The 18,103-nt window shown below is 31.3% G+C and overlaps 1 protein-coding gene across 10 annotated transcripts; it reads left to right on the top strand.

Moving 5' to 3' along the window:
- Positions 1–1,023: 1,023 nt before the first annotated feature.
- On the top strand, positions 1,024–5,461 carry LOC116116690 (pentatricopeptide repeat-containing protein At1g66345, mitochondrial-like). Of its 10 annotated transcripts, none has more exons than XR_004125832.1 (5): positions 1,040–1,078; positions 1,868–2,010; positions 2,543–4,642; positions 5,101–5,175; positions 5,391–5,442. XR_004125832.1 is itself a non-coding variant. In XM_031402738.1 (5 exons), the coding sequence occupies exons 3-4, from the start codon at positions 3,004–3,006 to the stop codon at positions 5,153–5,155; spliced, it is 1,476 nt and encodes a 491-aa protein (XP_031258598.1). In that variant the 5' UTR covers positions 1,040–1,078; positions 1,868–2,010; positions 2,543–3,003; the 3' UTR covers positions 5,156–5,175; positions 5,391–5,433. The 10 variants fall into 10 exon arrangements, 2 of the variants coding, with proteins under 2 accessions (XP_031258598.1, XP_031258597.1); XR_004125835.1 differs by lacking the exon at positions 5,391–5,442 and adding an exon at positions 5,292–5,346; XM_031402738.1 differs by having other exon boundaries at positions 2,543–4,424; positions 5,391–5,433.
- Positions 5,462–18,103: the final 12,642 nt, after the last annotated feature.

Below are 18,103 nucleotides of genomic sequence, written 5' to 3'. Positions count from 1 at the left end.
ACAACATTCAGATCAATTACAGAAAACATTTTTTATCCAGTAGCTATTTTATTACAATATGAACTAGAATATCCATTTGTTGGTGAAAATGAGATAAAAGGGTGTGCCTTTGTATGAAACTATGTTGAAAATCAATGTGTTTCACTTTGGGTGCTTCTCATAAGGGATTATTCTTGCAAACGATTTTGACACAAGAAAAAAGCAGCACAACCTCGGTCATTGTCCACATCCATGCATTTCTATCCAGCTAATCATCACATTGCTTAGACAGACTTTGTCATTGTCTATACCTTCTTTATATGCAACACCCACAATATTATTAACTTTATTTCTTTCAATGTTCATAGCAAACACAAAAATCTCATTTCACTCATCTATTCATATACTCATATCTCCGAAACTCGTAACTTCATTCATCTGATTTTTTTCCACCTTTTACTATAATGAGCCACTGAAGTTTACCTCTTTTTTTTTTTTTTTTTTTTTTTTTTTTTTTAGCTGTGAAGATGAAGAGCAAGATGTAGAAGGGGGAAGAGTATACATGTTTTTTTTTTAAAGAAATTTAATTATTACAATAAATTGATTCCAACTTTCCAACTTATATTCTTGGAAATATTGAAGTAATCATTACTTCTTTCTCATCCTTCTACAATTTTAATAAAGGGAATTGTTTTCTCTCTCAAAGGCAAGGTTTAGGAGCCAAAAATATATTTACTTTACTGAGGATAAATTTAAAAATTTACCTTCCCAAAAACAGTAGCAAGATTTAGGAGTCAAAATAAATTTATTCTGCTGAAGGGTAATTTGTAAATTTACATTTCAAAAACGTTTCTGATCCTAATCGATCCAAATAGCACTGTCCTTACATTAAGCAAGTACTAGCAAAACCACATGGGTATATTTTGAAAATTTCCCCAATCAAAAAGAAGGAGAAGACAGAAATCAAAAGGAAAATAAAAGGGGAGATAGAAAAGCCGATAGACAGAAAAGAGAATAAAGAAAGAAGGGAGAACCGAGAGATCAGAATAGAAGGAAGAAAGAAAGCTGTTTGAGAGAAAATGGAGAATAAGAGAAAGAGGTGAGTCCAAACTAGAACCCTTTTTGTTTGTTTTTTTTTTTATAAATGTTTTAATATACTCTCTGAAATCAAAGCCATATTATTTTTGTTAAATCTTAATTTAATTTTTGGTTTGATATCAGAATATTTTGTATAATTTATGATATTACAGCATGCGATTTTCTTTTTAGTGGGTTGAGTTGGATGGAGGATAATATTGTTGCTGTGAAATTGGAAGTTAGAGAAAAGCTTTAGAAAATGGTTAGATTGTTCATTATTTTATTTATTTATGTTAATAGTCATTGATCTAATCAGGTAACGTGTGATTCATACAAGCCTTCAAACATTTTCTAGTTTAATTACAAATTTGATAAATATTAAATAATACATTCTGGTTAGTAATGGTTATGAATGAGTTGTATTCAATTAGATTTGGTTTAAATAATTTAGTAGAGTATCTAACTAAAGTGATAGTAGGGTATTAATGTGTTTATTAAAAATGATTCCAAGCGAGGTGTACATATTTGTTCAAATAATTAAGCATTAATAATTGTCTTGAAAACGAAATTAGTGTATGGAACAGTGAAAGTTAAAGATAGTTGTAAAATTTACACTCTGGCCCAAGAATGTTATATCATATATTATTATTATATATTATTAGTTAAATGAGAAGACAAGAAATAGTGTACAAACCACCCTATGAAGTATCCATCCCCTAGAGATCAGTTTTAGATACAGATTACAGATATAAGCTTTCTGGATGCGTATGATAGTCTTATTACTTTGCCTGTGCAATGAGTTTCTCACCAGGTATGACAGATTTTAGTTGCTCTGCCCAAGTGATGTTAGAGCTTGTAGGGTATGACAAATTTAGTTGCCCTTCCCGTGTGATATTCGAGCTGTCGGGTATGATAGATTCTCCTTGCTCTGCCTGTGTGTGGGATGCCGACCAGGTATGACAGATATTCCCTTAAGTACTCGTTGTGGTGAGAGTTTTCATATCAGGTATCAGAGTTACAGATTGAAGATGAATTAATAAAAGAGTATAGTCAGTATTAAAATTATAGAACCAGAGATAAGTTATTAAAGAGTGCAGTTAACATTACCAGTTTATAAATATGAGTCGATTGAAATTAATACAGATGCAGTTTTACTAAAAAGTATAAGATAAGAATTGTAAGTTGATAAATAATCATCTAAAATTGCAGTATCTGATATTAGTATTTTAGAATCAGACAGCAAAACTTTAGACACCAGAGATGAGCTAAATAAAAGTATATATAGTATATATTTAGTTATAAAATATCAGTTGTAATAAATAATTCAGATATGATTTTATTAAAGATGATTAATAGCATAGTTAAAGAAAAATATAATTCTGAAGAATAAAAGTACTTACACTTAGGCTTAAAAGTTTTCAGAAAATGATTTTATAATATTTTCCACTCGCTGGGCTTTAGCTCACTTTTTCGCCTCCCTTCCCAGGTTGTTGCAGGACTTAGCAGGTCAATACTTGAATTGTAGAAGTTGGTCAATGTGACGTACACTACAAAGAAGTTATTTGTATACTCAAGTTAGTGAGTTCATCAGTTGTCACATAGCCATCTAGTCAGTGTTTTGCAGGTCCATCCTGGATTTTTTGAGGAGGAGATCCAGACGGGTTCTGTCAGCGGTGGTTTGGATTTGTGGTTGATAGACTTTTCTGGGTTGAAGAAGAGATTGAGGGAGAGTTGACAGAAGTGAAATGACTTTGATGTGTCCATGGTTTTGCTATTAGTGCCCTTGATGTGTTGCAACAGACTTGCTCTCTGTTCATCTGTAACAAGTTGTCTTGGACCAGATTTCTACTATTAAGTTGGACCAAATTTTTTTCTTTTAAAGAGAATTTATCAATTTTGGGAGTGATTAAAGAATGTCTCAGTAAATGGATCCACGTTATCAGAATCATGAATGCACTTCGTCAAAGAACTCACTCTTTAGTCTGCATATCACTCAACACCTCCAAATTCATTCACATTTCCACAAATTCAAAGAGCAGCACACTTGTCAATGCCATGTGTGATTCTTTAAGACGAGGCTCGAATTGGGACACTCTTACCAAGCAATTCTGTTCTGTTGAGTTAAACCATTCTATTGTTGAGAAAGTCTTGCTGAAACTAAAGGACCCAGTTGATGCTAAATGCGCTTTGGGTTTCTTTCATTGGTCAGCCCAAAGGAAGCACTATCAACACAACCTTTGGTCTTATTGCGCCACAATTCATGTTATGGTCAGAGCCCGGATGCTCATTGATGCTCGTGTGTTGATTGAATCAGTTTTGAAGAAACATGTGGAGGATGATTCAAGATGCTTGGTTATTGATTCATTGTTTCGTACTTATGAAGTTATGGAGTCAAGTCCACTTGTGTTTGATTTGTTGGTTCAGGCCTATGCTAAAATGAGAATGCTTGAGGTTGCTTTTGATGTTTGTTGCTACTTGGAAGAACATGGGTTTTCTTTGAGTTTAATAAGTTTCAATACTTTGATTCATCTTGTTACAAAATCTGATAAAAGTTGTCTAGTGTGGAGTATCTATGAGTATATGCTGCAAAAGAGAAGATACCCAAATGAAGAGACAATCAGAAGTTTAATAAGTGCATTGTGCAAGGAAGGGAAGTTGCAAACTTATGTGGACATGTTGGATAGGATTCATGGGAAGAGATGTTCTCCTTCAGTGATTGTTAATACCAGTTTGATTTTTAGGATTATAGAGGAGGGACAAACTGAAGGTGGTGTGCTACTGTTGAAGAGAATGTTACAAAGGAACATGATTCTTGATACAATTGCTTACTCATTAGTTGTTTATGCAAAGGTAAAACTTGGGAATTTGGAGTCAGCATTGGAAGGCTATGAAGAAATGCTTAAGAGAGGATTTAGTGCAAATTCTTTTGTGTATACTACATTTATAGGAGCCTATTGTAGAGAAGGGAAAATTGAAAGAGCAAATTTCTTGTTGCAAGAAATGGAAAACATGGGTTTGAAGCCATATGATGAAACCTTTAATCTTATAATCGAGGGTTGTGCAAAGGTAAATAGAGTGGAAGAAAGTTTAAGTAACTGTGAGAAAATGATGGGGAGAGGACTTCTTCCCAGCTGTTCAGCTTTCAATGAGATGATAGGAAAGTTATGTGAGACTGGGAATGCAGAACAGGCCAATGCAATGCTAACTCCCTTATTAGATAAAGGGTTTCTACCTAATGAAATCACATACTCTCATCTTATAGCTGGTTATGCCAAAGCACACAAGATTCAAGAAATATTGAAGCTTTACTATGAGATGGAATCCAGACTACTTACTCCAACATTGCAGGTTTTCTCATCATTGATAAGGTGCCTTTGTCAATGTGGGAAAGTAGATAAAGCAGATAAGTATTTAAGAGTAATGAAAAGCCGATCACTAGTTCCAGGTGTGGAAATCTATGAGGCATTGATTGCTAGCCACATTCAAAAGGGTGATAAAACAAGAGCTCTTCACCTTCATAATGAGCTGATTTCTAAGTGATTGAAATCTAGTTGTTCATATTTCTATGGTGCTACTACAGAAAGAGGTTAGCTTAGTTGAGGAAATCGTCTTTAGACTTACGTTATATACAACTCAATCAGGAAAGACTAATAATTATGGGAACATATAGTAAGTTAAATGAAACTGTACTGCCCCAATGCCTGGCCATTACCGCTTAGAATCTTGGACTCTGCCTGTATGTAAATGTCGCATTGTCACTAAAGCTTGAGTCAATGTAATACATTATTATTTTCAATTTGTCTATATAATGATCTCTGTACCTTCGAATTTGCAGTGTCTTTAGCACCATATCATTACATCATTTAATCAGTTTTATCAAATCAACTGTTATATATTCTGTTTTGCAATTTGTCACTCATTTGAGCATCCTTTATTTGAAACTCACATATGTATTTTGGATCCTTCTGATTTAAGTCTCTGTCCGTTGCTTTTCAATGGTTGCTAATCTCTTTATATTGATGTTTAGATGTTCTTCACATGCAGCAATGACTTCTTGACCGTCGCAACAACAGTCCTTGGAACTCTGTTTGGGATGTAGCTATTGCAGTAAACCCTAAGGTAAGACACCTTACTTTGCCGTGAGCCAATTGTTCATAGAGAGATGGGCCTAGTTGCTCAGAAGATACTGTGTATATTGTCACCATGAAAATTCAATGATTTCTGTTATGGTGCAGAGGTTTGTTATGCTAGTTTTCACAATTACCTGGAATCAATATCTAGAGTCATTTTACTCTTATGGAATTCAATTTCTTGATTATGAACCAATGCTGCAGACCAGTTTGGATATCCATTTGCTTTCTGCATGTTAATAAAGACGTTAAGAAGATTATCCCTCAACAATACGAGAAAGTGGGTATGTTTCTTTTGCTATTATCCTTTTCTTTGTTGGGATTTGTAGCTGCAATTAAATCATTATTTTATTTCCTTTAATGAAGAAATATGGGCTAACTTAAGACTAGAGGCTAGAGCTGGTCAAGGACCAATCCCAAGCGGGCCCGGGCTTGGGCCCGTTTGGGACTGGTCCCATTTGGGACCAATCGCTCATGGGCTTGGGAATGAGCAATTTTAGGACCCGAACTGCCCTGGGCTTGCAAAATTTCATTTTCCCCTTATCTTTTTTTATATTTTAAGGGCAAAATGAAATTTTGTTGGGGGGGTTTATGTAATTTTTAGGGGTAGATTAGTAAGTTTTTAAAAGTTTAATTAATTTTTAAAAAACAATAAAATAATAAATAAATTAATGGGTAATGGGTAATTTTAACATAAATGTAATATTCACACATTCACATTTCACAAATAAACAATTAAATAATTTTTTTTATTAAATTATTCATCTTCATTGTCAACAATATTTAAATCATTAAAATCTATTTTCCTAAAGAGTTCGAGTAGTTTGGGATCTTCAGGGTGCTGTTGTAATGTTCTCTCTGTATGAGTCCAATCCCGTAAACACATTATCACTTCAATCATCTCATCGGTTAAAGAGCATCTTCTGTCTTCAACAATCCGGTCACTTGTTGAAAATGCTGACTTGGATGCAATTGTAGAAATCGGCATAGATAAAATGTCACATGCCATTTAGGCTACAATAGAGAATCGACTTTGATGTTTGTTACACCATTGAAGCACATCTATCTCACGTTTCTCCTTCTTCGTCATGTAGGACATGTCCATTTGTAAGTAGCGATTCAACTCATTTGGTTCATGTATATACAAGCTAGAGTTGCTACTTCTGCCATATCCCATATACGTCCACATGCTCGATCATTGATGGAGGTCTTCATTAGGATCTTGATCGTCTCTCCTGGACGTTCCACTTCCACTTCCATTGTATTTGTTTTGATATAAAGAAAAAAAGTTTTCTAATTTTTGTTTAAAGTCAGTCAAATAAGACGTATAATCATGTCCTAAATGCTGACCTATCTCAGTAATTATATATTTAACTATGTGTAATTTAAACCTAGGATCTACAAAAAAAGCCTAATCCATATAAGAATGGAATATTTAACCAATATTTCTCGTATTTTTCTTCCATCTTTAAAATAATTTTCATTAAAATGTCATTATATCTATATTTAGCAAAAGTTTTAGAAATTTGAAGTAAAATATCTAACGCTAAATTAGTAGTCGAATAATAAATACCACTTAATGTATTAGTAGAATCATAACAAATTATAAGAAACGAATTAAAAAGTTCACAAACCGCTCAATCATCATAGTTGACAACTTTCTTTGGATGATTCTTCCAGTTGACGAAATCTGTAATTTGTCTTGCGGTTGGCAAAGTTTTTTTCAACATTAAGTAGGTAGAGTTCAAACGGATAGGCATGTTTATACATAACTTCAAAGGTCGAACCGGTGGGTCCTTTTGCTTATAATATTTGACGTACTCCTGTCATCTTTTGTTGCTATCGTCGACAATAAATCCGATAGTCGTGCGCACCCTCTCCATCTTCGAATGTATAGCATCTAAACTTACTTTAACAATCAAATTAATGATGTGGCAAGCACATCTTTGGTGAAAAAATTTGCTTTCACCACGCAAATTTAATCTCTTTTCAAATAAAGAGATTGTCGCGGTGTTAGCAGCTGCATTATCAAGCATTAGCGTTACAACTCTATCAGTTAATACATATTCTTGCAAAACTTCAAGAATTTTAAAATAAATAGTGTTAGCACTATATTTTTCATATAATGGTTTAAAATCTATCAATTTTTGTTGTAAACTCTAACTATGATCTAAGAAATGTATTTTGACAGTTAAAAAATCTGTTTTTGATCTACAAGCTCATATGTTTGATGTAAGTGCAATAGATATATTCCTAAAATTTTGAAATTCGTTTTTAAGTTTATTATTTATTTTGTTATAAAGTTTTAGTATATCTCTTCTACTTGTACTTCTACTAACAGGGGTATATGCTGGACAAAATACAGTTTTAATCATGTGAATAAAATAAGGATTTTCAAATAAACAAATAGGAGAGTTCGTAGCAACCATGAATCTTGCTATTTCCTCTCGTGCAACATGTGCATTGTATTGTCATGTTGAGAGAGTTGAGGATTGTAGATTGAGTTTGAATTTACCTATCCGATCCGGTTGAAGATGTACCGAACAGCTACATTATTTGGGGGTGCTTCTTCTCCAAATGTCATCGCATCGTCGAAGTCCCCTTCTCAGCGTCAATAATGGTTTCACATAAATTACATACCCCACACGATTATTCCTCATCCCCATTTGTCTTTGGCCATTTTAATTTGGTGAAGTGTCGTCATACATTAGACACGACCCTTTTTTACGGTCGGGGGAGTTTGGCCATGCTCGCGCCCGTTGAGTCGCAGCTCGCTTGTGTTTGGCTACACCTCGTCCCAGCCGAATGAAGTTGTTGAATTACAGTTGCTGCCTTTGGAGGAAAGGGTGAAAATAGATCGAACCCTTTCATTTCTTCGATGGATAGAACGTAAAAGTCATTTGGGGATGATCTTCCGAATGCATCATTTCGAGAATACATTATGAATTTATGATAAAATGAAAAAATAATAATAATAATATGAATAAGAGATAATATTGAATAATAGAAAAAATTGAATAATATAAATAAATAAATTATAAATATAAATATAAATTTATTGAGAATTTGATTAGAGATTTTGAGTAGAGAGTAAAGAGATTGAGTGGTGTGGAAAAAAGGAGAAATTTAGAGGATATTTATCATGTAGCATTTTTGGGGGGGGAGAGGGGGGGGGGGGGGGGGGGGGGGTGGAGAGAAGAAAAAAAATAAACATTTCCTTGCCAATGGTTATTAAATGCAAATTTTTTAAATTTTATAAAATTTCATTTTAACCCTTACAATTTTTGTTTATTTTAAATTTATAGGGGGTTTTAGTAATTGTCCAAGTGGCTAAAAAAAATAAACTAAAAAGATTTGGGCCTGAGCCTTGGAGGAGGGCCCAGTGGAGAGATCGAGCCCTCCTCCTTAGGCCTGGTCTGGTTTTGGGACCTTTCCCTGCCAATGGTTATTAAATGCAAATTTTTTAAATTTTATAAAATTTCATTTTAACCCCTACAATTTTTGTCTATTTGAAATTTATAGGGGGTTTTAGTAATTGTCCAAGTGGCTAAAAAAAATAAACTAAAAAGATTTGGGCCTGAGCCTTAGAGGAGGGCCTAGTGGAGAGACCGAGCCCTCCTCCTTAGGCCTGGTCTAGTTTTGGGACCAGGTCTGCTAGGACTGGTCCTAACCTGATCCCAAAACCGGGTTTTGGGTCAGGTTTTTATACCCAATCCTAAATGCCCAACGCTACTTAAGACCATGCATTATGATGAGTCTGTTACTTTACTAAGCATAGTTGAAATAAGTTGAACCTTTCAATTATCACAAATTGGATGGAAAAATAAAGCTGCCTAAGTTGAGATGTAAAACTTGAGTTGCTTCAGCTAATATTAATTAATTTATATATTTTTTTAAAATAAATTTTATTCTGTTATTTTTCAACTTTTTATTATTAGATGAAATGTGAAACGCAGTTAGTATTGATTGAATAAAAGTGGTCGCAACCAAAGAAGAAAGAAAGTAGAAGAGCAATCAATGTAGAGCTGGGCATTTGGGATTAAGTCCAAAAACCCGGTCCTTGAGAGGACCGATCCTAGCAAGCCTGGTCACAAAACCGAACTAGTCCTAAGGAGGAGGGCTCGATCCCTCCACTGGGCCCTCCTCCGTCCCAAGCCCAAGCCCAAACCCTTTTGGTTTATTTTTTTTAACCCCTAGACAATTACATAAAATTCCTTGTAAATTTTGAAATAGACAAAAACTATAGGGGTTAAAATAAAATTTAAAAAAAATTAAAAAAATTTGCATTTAATAATCGTTGGCTTAGATAAAGGTTTATTTTAATTTTGAAAAATGAATAGTAAATACTTTTGAAATAATAAATGTTTTTGTAAATCATTATCCCACCAATTCTTAAGCATTCCCGTAAATCCTGAGACTAATGTTTTTGCTATTTGATGATCAGTGTTATCATGAGTTTATAAGCTAATGTTGACTTTGAACAGTGTTTTGCTACAGTAACTACGGTAATGCTTTTGTAAAAAAGTCATCAAACAATAACACGTTTTCTTCATCAAATTTCCTGTAAGTTTCCTTCAGTATTTTCATCATTACTTTTACTATTCATCTCATTATTGCTTTTCATACTTTTGAATACTTGTTATCATTCGTTGAAAATACTGAAGGAAACTTATAAGAAATTTGATGAAGAAAACGTGTTATTGTTTAATGACTTTTTTACAAAGTATTTTCAAAGGACTAAAATTTTTGCTCTCACTTTTTTGTGCTCTTGTTTTCTCTCTTTTTCGCATTTTGATTTTTTCATTCTAAGTAATACATATTTATACTACAAAAGAGCAGACTTCAAATACATTTGAATCCGTCTTCATTATTACAATACAGAATAAAATATAAAGTAATTGATAAGTTGATGAGCTAACTTAGATGTGTCTGGAATTATTGAGGACTTGTTTTGATATTGGCCGACAAAATGATATTGTTGATAAGGGGAATCTTGAAAAATCCTGGACATCTATCGAAAGTATTGATAACATTAGGAATTAAAAACTACACAAATTAACATCCATTACCGTAGTTACTGTAGCAAAACACTGTTCAAAATTACTGTTCATTACTGTTTGCTGATACTGTTCACACTGTAGTAATTTACTCTTCATTCGTAGCACTGTTCATTTCTTGGTTGAATTAAGGGTTAAATAAATCTAGAAGGTTTTAATATAGAAGAACTCTAGAATTGATTCTAGGTTGCACTTGGTAAGCCTGGAGGGTGCGTTTGGTCAGCCTGTAACCGTTGCTCAGCCGTGTTAGGTGGTCCCATAATATATGAGAGAAACTAGAACTTTTAGGTTAGAATTATCTTAGAGATGTCTAACTTCTTAAGGAGATTAGGAAGTAGCAGTAAGCGAGATGATAGTAGTAACAATAACGCTATTAGAATTAACATTCCACACCAAAACACAAACAATAATCAAGAATTAATGAAATCTATTAACACTCAAGAGATTAATATGGTAAATATCGATCAACACTTACATAACTGGAACATACCACCAGTTAAAAAAAACATAATATATCAAATAGGTAGTTTTGAATTTATGACAGATTACTCTATTAAAACAACAGAAGACACAATAATGATAATCGAAGAGAGGGTTGAAGAAATTCAACTTCTTTCTGAAGAAGCAATGCATAAACACAGACAAAACAATTATAAATTTTCACTCATAGGATTAGTACAAGTAGAAGTAAAACCATTATTTAGACTAGGACAAAAAATTCCAATATTAGTAATGTTAAAAGATGCAAGAAATTAAACTTCAATAACTCTTTATTAGCAGTATTAAATTCTAATTTTGAAAGTGGTCCAGTTTATTTTTGAACCATTTGATATATCAAAAGATGAAATTGTTAAATTCAATAATCATAATACTATCATAGAAACTATTAGTAAAAAACTTAGTAAATTATCACCCTCTAAATCAAACATTAATATTCTTACAGAATTCGACCCTAGAGAAGAATTAAATCAAAATGTTTAAAGCTTATCTATTAATAAAATGAGAAATAATATGAAATATCCTAAAACTCGAAACTATTACCCAAGACCTTCCTTACCAGATATGCAATTTGAAGATGTAACACAAATGGCAAGATCTTCCTATAATCGAATGAATGGAATATAGATGGATTAGCTGAACACCAAATATTAAACGTTTTACAAGAAATGACTTATGTTAGTATTAGCTTATAAATCTTATGATAACACTGATCATCAAATAGCAAAAATATTAGTCTTAGGATTTACAGGAATGCTTAAGAATTGGTGGGATAATGATTTACCAGAATCGCATAAATATCACATATTACACGCAACAAAAAAGATTAGAAAAGTCAAAATTGAAGGTACTAGTCCAATAGAGTATGAACAAGAAGAAGGAGACGTTGTAGCTACATTAATTTATGCAATAACCAAAAACTTTGTAGGAAAGCCAACAAGCTTTCAAAAAAAATCACAAGAAATATTATCAAACCTAAGATGTCCAACCATGGCAGATTTTAGATGGTATAATGATATGTTTTTACAAAAAAAAGTATTTACAAGAACAGACTGTATGAAATCCTATTTGAAGGAAAGGTTCCTAAATGGTTTACCTAGATTATTTAGTCAAGCTGTTAAAAATGCATTAAATAGAAAATGTGATGGAAATATACCTTATGAAGAATTAACTTATGGAGATTTAATTAGTTTTATTAACAATGAAGCTTTAATAATTTGCCCTGATTTAAAATTAAAAGCTGAATTAAAACATAAGAAAACATAATTAAGTGGATTTTGTAGTCAATATGGTTATGAAAAAATATTACCTCCCTCTATTAAATATAAAAAAGATAAAAACAAAAACAATATAGAAAATCTTATTACAAAAAAGATTATAAATATGAACAAAAATCTTATGATAAGCCTTATAAAAAGAAAAAACATTCCAATAAGAAAATATCTAAAAACCCTATCACATGTGGAAAATGTAAACAACAAGGTCATTATACTACTAAGTGCCTAATAAAAGATCAAATTAAAAAAAAAAATTAGAAATAGACTCAAAATTAAAACAACAATTATTAAATATTATTCAAACAGACTCTGAAGAAGAATCTAGTTATAATACAGATAATGAAGATATGATTTATCAAATTCAAGAAAACTCTTCTGAAACAATAAGTGAATCTTCACAAGACTCTGAAGATTGTGATTGCATGGGGCCTTGCTACTGTGTAATGAAATCAATAAATATGATATTAACCTCTAGACCCAAGTCAATAAATGTTATTACTAAATCAAAAGAATTTCTATTAGATATTATTGATAAAATTCAGGGTGAAGATATTAAGAGAGAATATTTATTAAAACTTAAAGAATTAATTTTAATTGAAGAAAAACAAAAGGATGTAGATTCTTATAATTTAAAAGATATATTAAAAAGATTTGACAAACCCACACAAGTTACTCTAAATGGCTTGTAAGAAGAAATCAATATTCTAAAAAATTAAGTTAAAGAATTACAAAAAGATAATTTTGAAAGTAAGACATGTTTATTATGTTTAAAAGCCTCTAAAGAAACTATAGCACAACTATCAACCTCGAAATCAGAATTACAAATTATTGAAGAAACTGAAGAATCATTTATTAATGAAATCTCTAGAATTCAATTTTAAAAATAGCATGTTTATATTATGATCAATATTAATCATGAATTAGATATTATTACACAAGTCTTAGTAGACACAAGGGTAGATCAAAATTGTATGAGAGAATGATTAATTCCAACAAAATATTATGAAAAAACAAATGAAAGATTACATGGAGCTAATGGTCAACAACTAAACATTAATAATAAATTATCCAATGTTCATGTATGTATACAAAATTTTTGTATTAAAAATATTTTTATTCTAGCAAAAGATTTAGATCAAGATGTTATATTAGGTACCTCTTTTATTACTCAAATTTATCCTTTCACGGTAAACGATAAAGAAATTACAACAAATATTTTAGGACAAGATATAACATTTGAATTTGTTAATCTACCATTAGTAATTTAAAAAATATTCGATATCTAAGATAAATACTATTATTAAATTAGAGAGTCTAGAAATTATTCCTACAAAAGAATGACTCGATACTAGAAAAATTTTGGATGCTTGCATTACAAAAACGTGTTTTCAACTTTTTGCTTTAAAATTTAAAAAGTTTCAAAATTGTGTTTTCAATTAAATGCAAAAGTAAAAAATGTTTTACTTTAATAGTCTCTCATAATAACTTTTAGGACGAGAAGTTTTTGAGAGAAAGTGAGGAAATGATGGACATTCCCATCAAACCCCCTCATAATCTAAAATCAAAAGCCTCGTATGCAATGTTACCACCTCAATAACCTATTACCCAACAATCAAAACCTATAAAACCTAATAAACAGAAAATCATTATTACCCAACCAAATTGGTTCACTCTTCTAGATGAAGAATCTGTTTCTTCATCACCATCAAAAAATTACCAATAACCCCATACAATACCAACATCTTATTCACCTTCTCTGTCAAAACATATTAACATTAATCCAACTTTTCAATACATTGAAAAAGAAATAATTCAATCAATTTGTATTATTGTGCTCGAATTCTGGGTACAAACTTTTCAATAAACCTTATCAAAAATTTTCCCTCCAGATTTTATTTTATTCCTGATGATCTATTAAAAACAATAACTTTTTATGAATTTATTTTAGTTGATACTAATTCAATTGAAATTACCCATAATCCAGATAAAAAGGATCCAAATAAAATTGCTTTTTCAAAATGCAAAATCAAAAAAGTCTTGAGACCACAAGATTGGCATGTTGGAATTTATAAAAAACGCCCATTTTCTCAAATATTTATTCCTCAAGAATTTTCATATAAAGATTATGAAAAAACTTGGTTTTATACTTTCTGTTTATCACATACAACACATTCTTGGTTTTTTTTATATTTGATAAAACTTATCCAAAAACTTTCCCAAAATGGTTATAATAATGGTTCAATTTTTTCGGTTTAAATGAAAAAATTCTCTCACCTTCGGTTTGGGAAGGATATCAATTATTCGCCAAAAATTTCAATAACAGTGAAGAACCTTTGCTAGCATTTTCTAGCAATTTCTTAATTTCTTGAATAATGAGTTGGCAATTTTATATCACTACACCTCATCCTCCAAAATTCAGAGAATTACAAAGAAAATTATTTATTAAATGATGGTCTAGCTTTTTCATCCAAAACATTAGCCACCAGCCGTGCAGATATGGATTTCTCAACACCCTCATTTATGTCAACCTCAACAACAATCAACATTTTTGACACAAAAATCAAAACTTCTGGCTGAGTTGGCTCAATGCCAAACCTCTCAAGATATGGATAAAATAATTATGGCCATTGGATCTTCCTCATCTTAAAAAGTAGATTCAGACAATACCAATTGATCAAGACGAAGATGACTACTTTGCAATGTTTCATAATCAAATCAATTATGATTTCAATAAAGGAAAATGACTCAGCATCAGCTTTATCACATGTTCAATACCTTCAGTGGATATCCAAGATTTTCAAGATTTTCATTATCAACAAGATGATTTTGTCGGCCAATATCAAAACAAGTTCTCAATAATTAAAGGCACGTATCCAAGACCAAGGCTGTGCAAAACCGGATATCCGATCCGGTTGGGGTTATTTATGATCCGATCCAGATTTTCAGATCAGGTTATATCCTGATCCGAATCTGATCTGAATTATATGGATATCTGGTTTTCCAAATATCCGACTTTTCGGATCAGATAACTGGATATCCGAAATTGATTCGAATTTTACAAAAATGCTTATTACAAATATAAAAAATCAAACTGCCAAATACAGAGAAATTGGCGAGTATATAGAAGCAAAGAAACAATTAAATATAAAAAAAATAACAAATCAAACTGCCCTCTCATTTTCAAAACATCTGAAACACTCAAAACACAGTTTTGAAACATGTAAAAAACACAAACTTTTTGTTATTACCAGATTTGTACACAAAAATTAACCAAAAACAAATGCATGAGCAGCAAAAAGATACAAAAAAAAATAAACTCAATAACCATTTTTGAACACCAAGACCACATGAAAGAAGACCATGTAGCCATTTTTAAAAAGAAAAAACTAAACCAACAGTGTTGACAAATGACAATTCTTCATAAACATGAACAAGGTTGTTTAGCCATTTTGAAGCAAAGATCTAACATACCCACCAAATCTAAATGGCTTGTGAAGAAGAAGAAACAAAAACCCATACTGGGAGAGATCAAAGATGGAGAGCCAGTAAGTGCAAATGGTGATGGGTGGTAGCCGGTGGGTGTTGAGAGATTAGAGATGGATAGACTTTACTTTTTTGTTTTAGGTTTAAGTTTTTACTTTTTTGTTTATACTTTAAAGTGCTAATGAAATTCGGATCGGACACGAATATCCGATTTTTTTTCACACTTGATCCGTATCCGATTCAGATATTCGGATTTTTCTATTTTTACTATCCGAATCCGATCCGGATTTTCAGATATCCGGTTTTTTCGGATCAGATTTCGAATAATTTTGCACACCCCTATCCATGACAACTCATCAACTTATTAACTACTTTATGTTTTATTCTGTATTGTAATAATGAAGACGGATTCAAATGTATTTGAAGTCTGCTCTTTTGTAGTATAAATATATATCACCTAGAATGAAAAATCAGAATGCGAAAAAGAGAAAAAACAATAGCACAAAAAAGTGAGAGCGCAAAAATTTTAGTCCTTTGAAAATGTTTTGTAAAGAAGTCATCAAGCAATAACACGTTTCTTCATCAAAACTTCTTCCTGTAAGTTATCATTCATTATTTGATTCAGTCTTTTACATTATTACATTTATTTTCACATTTATTATTTCAAAAGCATTTACTATTCATTTTCAATATATATCTTTCATTGACTTTTAAAATATTGAAAATGAATAGTAAATGCTTTTGAAATAATAAATGTGAAAAGAAATGTACTAATGTAAAAGACTGAATCAAATAATGAATGATAACTTACAGGAAGAAGTTTTGATGAAGAAACGTGTTATTGCTTGATGACTTTTTTACAAAACATTTTCAAAGGACTAAAATTTTTGCTCTCTCACTTTTTTGTGCTCTTGTTGTCTCTCTTTTTCGCATTCTGATTTTTTCATTCGAAGTGATACATATTTATACTACAAAAAAGTGGACTTCAAATACATTTGAATCCGTCTTCATTATTACAATACAGAATAAAACATAAAGTAGTTGATGAGTTGTCTTGAATATGTGTCTTGAATTATTGAGAACTTGTCTTGATATTGGCTGACAAAATGATCTTGTTGATAAGGAGAATCTTAAAAATCTTGGATATCCACCCAAAGTATTAAACATGTGATAAAGTTGATGCTGAGTCATTTTCATTCATTGAAATCATAATTGATTTGATTATGAAACATTGCAAAATAGTCATCTTCGTCTTGATCACTTGGTGACTTGGTATTGTCCGAATCTGTTTTTTGAGATGAGGAAGATCCAATGGCCATAATTATTTTGTCCATATCTTGAGGGGTTTAGGATTGAGCTAACTCAGCTAGAAGTTTTGATTTTTGTGTTAGAAATGTTGATTGTTGTTGAGGTTGACATAAATGAGAGTGTTGAGAAATCCATATTTGCACGGCTGGTGGGCTAACATTTTGGATAGAAAAGCTAGGCCACCATTTAATAAAGAACCTTCTTTGTAATTCTCTTAATTTTGGAGGAGGAGATGTAGTGATATAAAATTGTCAACTCATTATCCAAGTAATTAAGAAATTGTTAGAAAATGCTAACAAAGGTTCTTCAATGTTATTGAAATTTTTGGCTAATAATTGATATCCTTCCCAAACCGAAGGTGGGAGAATTTTTTCATTTAAACTGAAAAAATTGAACCATTGTTGAAACCATTTTGGGAAAATTTTTGGATAAGTTTTATCAAATATAAAAAAACCAAGAATGTGTTGTATGTGATAAACAGAAAGTATAAAATCAGGCTTTTTCATAATCTTTATATGAAAATTCTTGAGGAATAAAGATTTGAGAAAATAGGCGTTTTTTATAAATTCCAACACGCCAATCTTGTGGTCTCAAGACTTTTTTTATTTTGCATTTTGAAAAAGCAATTTTATTTGAATCATTTTATCTGGATTATGGGTAATTTCAATTGAATCAGTATCAACTAAAATAAATTCATAAAAAGTTCTTGTTTTTAATAGATTATCAGAAATAAAATAAAAATCTGAAGGGAAAATTTTTTATAAGGTTTCTTGAAAAGTTTGTCCTCAGAATTCGGGTTCAATAATACAAATTGATTGAGTTGTTTCTTTTTCAATGTATTGAAAAGTTGGATTAATGTTAATAGGTTTTGATGGAAAATGTGAATAAGATGTTGGTATTGTAAGGGCTTGTTGGTAATTTTTTGGTGGTGATGAAGAAACATATTCTTCATATAGAAGAATGAACCAATTTAGTTTGGTAATAATGGTTTTTTGTTTATAAGGTTTTGTAGGTTTTGATTGTGAGGTAATAGGTTGTTGAGGTGGTAGCATCGCATACGATGCTTTTGATTTTGGATTATTTTGGGGTTTGATGTGAGTGCCCATCTTTTTCTCACTTTCTCTCAAAAAACTCTTGTGCTGAAAGTTATTATGAAAGAGACTATTAGAGTAAAACATTTTTTACTTTTGTATTTCATTGAAAACATAATTTTGAAACTTTTTAAATTTTAATGCAAAAAGTTGAAAACACGTTTTTGTAATACAAGCATCCAAAATTTTTCTAGTATCAAGCC

Source organism: Pistacia vera, unplaced genomic scaffold (assembly GCF_008641045.1).
Source record: "Pistacia vera cultivar Batoury unplaced genomic scaffold, PisVer_v2 Contig78, whole genome shotgun sequence".
Lineage (NCBI taxonomy): Eukaryota > Viridiplantae > Streptophyta > Magnoliopsida > Sapindales > Anacardiaceae > Pistacia > Pistacia vera.
This window is presented reverse-complemented; position numbering and strand designations above follow the sequence as displayed.